The sequence below is a fragment of the Salvelinus alpinus genome, chromosome 36 (assembly GCF_045679555.1).
Source record: "Salvelinus alpinus chromosome 36, SLU_Salpinus.1, whole genome shotgun sequence".
Classification (NCBI taxonomy): Eukaryota; Metazoa; Chordata; class Actinopteri; order Salmoniformes; family Salmonidae; genus Salvelinus; species Salvelinus alpinus.
Window position 1 is genome coordinate 7,017,175 of NC_092121.1, and position 7,670 is coordinate 7,024,844.

The window sequence follows — 7,670 nt, forward strand, 5'->3', positions numbered from 1 at the left end:
CAGCAAAGAGCCCTGATCTCAATCCCATTGAGCACGTCTGGGACCTGTTGGATTGGAGGGTGAGGGCTAGGGCCATTCCCCACCAGAAATGTCCGGGAACTTGCAGGTACCTTGGTGGAAGAGTGGGGTAACATGTCACAACAAGAACTGGCAAGTCCGGTGCAGTCCATGAGGAGGAGATGCACTGCAGTAGAAGGAGATGTAGGAGATGCACCTGGTGGCCACACCAGATACTGACTGTTACTTTTGATTTTGACCCTGCCTTTGTTCAGGGAAACATTATTCAATTTCTGTTAGTCACGTGTCTGTGGAACTTGTTCAGTTTGTCTCAGTTGATGAATCTTGCTATGTTCATACAAATATTTACACATATTAAGTTTACTGAAAACAAACGCAGTTGACTGTGAGAGGACGTATCATTTTTGCTGAGTTTAGTTAACTAGATGGCCTGGCGCATCGTTGTCTATGAAAGTAACTTAGGCTAGCAAGCAAACATTTTAGACAGGTAGTCTAGGACAATAAAAACTTAAAGTGTGTGCTGTATGACAGTCAGACTGTTTAGGCCACATGAAAGAGGAGGATGGCATTGATGTATCTCTACAAGTAGGGTCAGTCAACATGTTTTTTCTACTTGCATGCACACACAGAAATCAGTGCCACGGACAGCCACATCATATCGCTTATGTTGATTGAACTAAATAGTTTTTTGGTTTATTTTAGTTGTCTAGGTGATTAGAAGATGAAGTTGAAATGGTGCTGCAATAGTGGAGGCAGCTCCTGTTTATTTTATTTCCTTTATTTAACCAGGCAAGTCAGTTAAGAACAAATTCTTATCTTCAATGACAGCCTTGGTACAGGTTAACTGCCTTGTTCAGGGGCAGAACGACAGATTTGTACCTTGTCAGCTCGGGGATTCGATCTTGCAACCTTTCGGTTACTAGTCCAACGCTCTAACCACTAGGCTACCTGCCACCCCATTTTTATCTCTGTTGTTCTAAATCAATAGCTGTTTAGTAGTCTGAAAATGTTGGAAAAACCGTGAGGACTAGAAAACAGCAACTATGGAAACTCAAAAATTGGGAAAAAAACGTTGGTAGGACTTGACTGGACAAGACGAACTGGCAACAGACAAACAGAAAACGCAGGCATACAGTAAATACACAGGAGATATCAGGGACAAATGGGATACACCTGGTGAGAGGGGTGGAGACAGGTGAAGTAGATCAGGATCATAAGTGCTTTTAAGAGCCTATTGATAGATTTACAAGAGAATTGAACACTTTTATGTTTTGACAGGCGTTCACAGTGACTCTGCATTCTACCGTACTTCACCACAGTATGACCTCCCATGACCCCCTGAGGGTTTAAATGTACTGTGATGAGTACTCGGGGGGGTTAGAAGGCAGGAGATCAAAAGCAAACTGACTCCATGAACCCTGAAGGTGATGAAGAATACAACCAAATCTGGGGTCAGTCTTGAAATGGGAGACAATACAGCACATACCGGTAATTCACAAAATGGAAGGATGGATCAATCAAGATAGAGTTACACAATATTAATATCTGTGCTAGAATGCATGTACAGTTAGTGGATGGAGTAGGAGAAATGGGATGAGGGCTATCTGATGGACTGAGACTTGGGGGAGTCCGTGTTGTGTTGAGATGTTCCACATGAAATTCACTCTCCGTGTCAACTGACATTCCTTGGCTATTGGAGGGGAGTTTCATGACTTGGCAGCGTCTATGGTGGATTCTGTCTCGGTCTGTTTGGGCTGTGGCAGATAGGGTTTAGAGGGGTGTTAGGGGGGGGTAATATTCTAGATAGGGGGGAAAGGGAGCATACCAGATGACCCAAAGATCTGATAAAACAGTGAGGGATTAAGAGCTCAGAGGAGAACAGGCAGATACGGCTGTCTCTCTGGCTCTGTCTCTCTAGTGATAGCAATGTTTACCCTGCTAATAATACCGAGACCCCTACACTGAGCCATACTAGACACCATAACAGAGAGACAAGGGGTGGGCAGATAAAATTATAGAGAGATGGAGAGAAAGACCGAAGGAAAGGGAAGTGGGAAAAAATGAACAACCCAGTTGGAGAAACTGTGAGTTGGAAGGAAAAATGAAACATGAAGGGACAGGGGAGAGAAAGTAGTAGAGGTTACAGTACGTGGGTCGAGACTGGAACAGTGTGTCCTGGACAGAGAGCCGGTGGAGATATTAGCCCACTGGGGAAAAAGCAATAAAGAGAGATGACAGGGACAAATAAAAAACTGAAATACCTTATCTATATAAGAATTCAGACCCTTTGCTATGAGACTCGAAATTGAGCTCAGGTGCATCCTGTTTCCATTGAGCATCCTTGAGATGTTTCTACAACTTGATTGGAGTCCACCTGTAGTAAATTCCATTGATTGGACATGATTTGGAAAGGCATACACCTGTCCATATAAGGTCCCACAGTTGACAGTGCATGTCAGAGTAAAAACCAAGTCGTGAGGTTGAAGGAATTGTCCGTAAAGCTCAGAGACAGGATTATGTTGAGGCATAGATCTGGGGAATGGTACCAAAAGGTTTCTGCAGCATTAAAGGTCCCCAAGAAAACAGTGGCCTCCATCATTCTTTAATGGAAGAAGTTTAGAGCCACCTAGAGCTGGCCACCTGGCCAAACTCGGCAATCAGGGTAGAAGGGCCTTGGTCAGGTGGGGCGACCAAGAACCCGATGGTCACTCTGACAGAGCTCCAGAGTTCCTTTGTGGAGATGGGAGAACCTTCCAGAAGGACAACCATCTCTGCAGTACTCCACCAATCAGGCCTTTATGGTAGAGTGGCCAGGCGGAAGCCACTCCTCAGTAAAAGGCACATGACATCCCGCTTGGAGTTTGCCAAAAGGTATCTAAAGTACTCTCAGACCATGAGAAACAAGATTCTCCAGTCTGATGAAACCAAGATTGAACTCTTTGGCCTGAATGCCAAGCGTCACGTCTGGAGGAAACCTGGCACCATCCCTATGGTGAAGCATGGTGGTGGCAGCATCATGCTGTGGGGATGTTTTTCAGTAGCAGGGACTGGGAGACTAGTCAGGATCGAGGGAAAGATAAACAGAGCAAAGTACAGAGAGATTCTCGATGAAAACCTGCTCCAGAGCTCTCAGGACCTCAGACTGCGGCGAAGGTTCACCTTCCAACAGTATAATGACTAAGCACACAGCCAAGGCAATGCAGGAATGACTTCGGGACAAGTTTCTGAATGCAGGTGTGCAAAGCTTGTAACATCATACCCAAGAAGACTTGAAGGCTGTAATCGCTGCCAAAGGCGCTTCAACAAAGTACTGAGTAAAAAGTCTTAATACTTATGTAAATGTGATATTTCTGTTTTCATTTATTATTTTATGAATTTGCAAAAAATTCTAAAAACCTGTTTTTGCTTTTTCATTATGGGGTATTGTGTGTAGATTGATAAGGGGGAGAAAACAATGTAATACATTTTATTATGAGGCTGTAACGTAACAAAATGTGGAAAAAGTCAAGAGGTCTGAATACATTCCAAATGCACTGTATAAACAAGAATTCAGTAGAGATGTCCAGCAAGTTTTACGTTTCCATCCTTATGGTAAGATGTTAGGCACTAATTGTATCACCCTGTTGCAGGGGAACTTTCAGGAAATGTAAAACTTGTAGTGTATTTGAAGTTTGAGAAATCTTCTGAAGTTTGTAATTTCCACTTTGAAATTTCAGACTTGATTTTCAATACAAAAAAATATATAAGCCCCTACCAAAATGTCCATTAATTATAATCCACATAATAATTCACATTTCTTGTTACTGCAGTACTATTTTCCTGCTGTAGCAAACTTGCTCAAATAAAGATCCTACATCTGTACTCTCCTTAGTCCAGAGCTTGACCATATTTCTTCCACCCCGCTAATAAACTGTATGTTGAAGTGTCTGACCCAGTTCAGCTGTTGCTGCCTGAACAGAAGCCTGTAGGTGCAAGGTTATGAGTTAGCCATGTTGTTTACAGCTGATAATCAGTCAGGCGTAGATTAATCTATCACCACTCCCCATTTACTGTGTGTGTGTGTGTGTGTGTGTGTGTGTGTGTGTGTGTGTGTGTGTGTGTGTGTGTGTGTGTGTGTGTGTGTGTGTGTGTGTGTGTGTGTGTGTGTGTGTGTGTGTGTGTGTGTGTGTGTGTGTGTGTGTGTGTGTGTGTGGTCTTTGTGATGGTTGTATTACACTTTTTTTATTAAGATGGGTCAACAGGTTAACACATGAAAAAAGTGAAAAGCACTTCAGATTTTATTATACAAAATATAAACCCAACACATGAAAACAGATAGGGGAGAGTGGGATAAGTTGAGCCTAAGGGGTTAAATATTTAGGAAGAGGTCATAATTTCATGGAGTCTGTGGAAAATTGTTCTATACATAATTTGGGGTCTCTATAAGCTTCAATATGAGGTAATAAACCTAGCATGAAAGTGCATCCTTGTTATTGCTGTGTGGGCTGATTTAGTCCAAATGTTTGCCTTGGGGTAAGTTGAGCCAATGGCAGTGGGGTAAATGGTTGAGCCAATGGCAAGTGTTAAAAGATGCTTCAAATTATTACAAGACAAAAAAAAGTGATTGTGATGGTGTTGAATTGTGTTTGGGAAACAGGTAGTGGTAATATTTCATTCAGTACAGAACTTTGTAGACGGCTTAACTTACCCGGCCCCCGGCTCAACTAAGTTGTGCCAAGAGACCCCTTTTTTTGGACAAGCTATGCTTTCAAAACTACAATGTTACATGAATTCTGTTTATTTCCAGGGATACACAACATCCTGAAATACATGTAGATATCTTTGTTAGAAAGAACACTATATTTCCCTTGACAGAGTGATGCTGAATGTAAGAAAGGGCTCAACTTACCCCACTTTCCTCTACAACAGTAGAGACTCAAATCATTCTGTATCATCTGTTCACTAACTCTACCAGATACATCAGATGTCAACATTAACACACAGCTAGGTGGGCAGACCAGCTCAAACACTGTCAAATGACACGTCGTTTCAATATATACGATAAGTCTTGATCATACAGGTAGTCAGTCTATATCAATGACTTGAGTCATGATCCGGGACACACAAACCTCCCACTGGGCACACACTGGTTGAATCAACGTTGTTTCAGCATCATTTCAATGAAATGACATTGAACCAACGTGGAATAGATGTTGAATTGACGTCTGTGCCCAGGGGGCTCCTTTGTCTGGGTTCCCAGCGTGGGATCGTGTTGTACCGTTCTGTCCTCTCACCCAGGATTAGAGCGTGTCAAGGACTTCTGAAGGTCTGGAGGCTCACCAGCTCTCCATTCTTACAAAAGAAGAGGGATGGATGCCAAGGTATGTTGAGCTCACCCCTCCCTCCGTGCCCCACTTTCTTGTTCCTTTCCTCTCTACAGTTCCAATTCTCTTCTGCTCTCTCCCACTCTGTCCCCTTTTGAAGCGTCTTTGATACCTTCATATTTCCCTTCCCTCACCTCCCTCATCTGTGCATCATTCCACATGAATGCATCAATAAATACATCCTCATACGCACATTGGTTGAGCATATTAAACGTCCTGCTCTCTCAATACTGTGAGGTGTCATTGCCATAATATGACAAGTGGGGTAGAATGTACCACTGCATACAATGCGGTCAGAATGCCGTATTACGCTGTGTGGCTTATCCACAGCTGGCTTTAGCCAGGCAGGGGGGCAGGGGCAGTTCATTCAGTGTGTAGACGTGACAAGGACAGTCTGGTCTTTTCCAGTCAACAGGGAGATTAGTTGATGGCACAGCTGAGAGAACAGAGCATTTGTCTGCCTTTCTGTCAATCAAAAGATGCCATCAGATCTCTAAGCAAATAATACCTTGTATAACAAACAGTGTGACATTGGACATGTCACTAGTATACATGTAACACTTAATGAAACAGGAAAGGCATACACTGTGTGACGGCTCTACTAGGGAATAGGGATGGAATAAATGTCACGAGGAATAAATCTATATACATCCCGCCATGCTGTTATCTGATGGGCTGAGCCCCAAAAGTTAACCTTTCTCCCTAACATCCATTCTTCCTCTTCCTCTTCCTCTCCTCTTCCTTCACCCTCTCTGGACCTCCTGTGACATGGAGCGGCCCAGTGCTTTGGGTGCCTTGGCGAACTCCATCCTGAGTGGCTTGGCGGGGGGCAGGTCCTGTGTGATCTCGACCACGGCCCTCTTGCCAGGGCAGGCACCGTCGGGGATGGGGAAGGAACGGAGGTCCTCCTGGGTGTGTGGTGCTCCGCGACCCAGCCGGATGCCCAGCTGTGCAGGGGTGAAGATGGGCAGGGGCAGGGTGTTCCTCTTGGGTAGGAGCTGGTGCTCTCTCACACCCCTCTCCACAGTGCCCACTCTGTACACCCCCGAGGGACAGGCCTGGGCCAGAGAGCGAGCCTCCCACTGACGAGTGTAGGTCTCCCTACGAGAGTCATCGTTCATGTTCATTGTCTGCCTGTGGAGAGATGAGACCGACACAGTTAGGAATGAACAGTTGGACATTGCTCAGTGATTTTCAAACTCTAATCTCTCTCAGTATCAAGCTGAGAATCCTACCAGCGAAATGAAAATCATTACATTTTACAGTCAGCTGATAGATTAGCCTGACAGTTAATCTACTAGATACATTATACAGTAGGCTAGTCTTGAGTATGATGACTCACAGGGTAATATAGGAGAACGTCTTGCTTTATTGTTATCGAAGATTTTATGTAAGAAGAAATGACTTAATGTTGTTCAATATGTTACATCTACCAGAAGCAATTAATACTGTTTGTCAAAAGGCTGGGACTCACCTGTCCATGGCCCGGGTCTTCATGTTAACACTGTTCCAGTCGGCTTTGTAGCTCTCCCTCTGAGCCTGGTTCTCCTCCCGTACGCTGCAGGCCAGCTCAGACCCCACCACGGCCCCAGCACGCTTCTCAACAACGGTACACACCTGCATTATCACGGTTCTGTGTGTGTGAAGTTCTGTCCTTATATTAGTTTTATCACCTCCGTTCGTTTCTAGGACTCCTCTATCTGCCTGTCTTGGTATCTCTGTGTTCGGTGTTCTTCTCTCTGGACTATCTGTCTGTCTGTAGTTGCTAGCCAAGGTAATCTGTGATGGTTCCGGTAGCTCTGTCCTCTCTCTTGTCTCTGTGGTGATGGTGATGGTCTGGGGGTCTCTGCTGTCTGTGTCTGGGACCATGGGACCATGCCCGTCTATGTCTTTTATAGAAGCCCTGCTGCTATTTCTAAGCCATGTTGTCACTCCACAGCTAGTGTGTGCTGACACCTGACACCAAGAGCGGCCCGTCCCTGACTTTGTCCCGGGAGTTAGAACTGACAGACTTAGGGCAGCTGTTGAGAAAGAGAGAGGGAGGTGGCTGTGGGAGAGAGGAAGAGAGAGGGAGGTGGCTGGGGGAGAGAGGAAGAGAGAGGGAGGTGGCTGGGGGAGAGAGGAAGAGAGAGGGAGGTGGCTGGGGGAGAGAGGAAGAGAGAGGGAGGTGGCTGGGGGAGAGAGGAAGAGAGAGAGAGGGAGGTGGCTGGGGGAGAGAGGAAGAGAGAGGGAGGTGGCTGGGGGAGAGAGGAAGAGAGAGGGGGTGGCTGGGGGAGAGAGGAAGAGAGA

The 7,670-nt window shown here is 45.2% G+C and overlaps 1 protein-coding gene across 1 annotated transcript; it reads right to left on the bottom strand.

The window, feature by feature from the left end:
* Positions 1 to 4,260: 4,260 nt before the first annotated feature.
* Positions 4,261 to 7,245, bottom strand: LOC139565123 (telethonin-like). The gene is made up of 2 exons (XM_071385222.1): positions 6,856 to 7,245; positions 4,261 to 6,515 (listed from the first exon to the last, which is right to left on the bottom strand). Exons 1-2 carry the CDS (start codon positions 7,002 to 7,004, stop codon positions 6,125 to 6,127), a joined length of 540 nt encoding a protein of 179 aa, XP_071241323.1. The 5' UTR covers positions 7,005 to 7,245; the 3' UTR covers positions 4,261 to 6,124.
* Positions 7,246 to 7,670: the final 425 nt, after the last annotated feature.

Excerpts from the sequence above, each read along its gene's own strand:
- LOC139565123 (XM_071385222.1), bottom strand. The coding sequence starts at position 7,004 with ATGCAGGTGTGTACCGTTGTTGAGAAGCGTGCTGGGGCCGTGGTGGGG. Across the intron at positions 6,516-6,855 it reads AAGACCCGGGCCATGGACAG|GCAGACAATGAACATGAACG; the intron begins GTGAGTCCCAGC and ends ATCTCTCCACAG.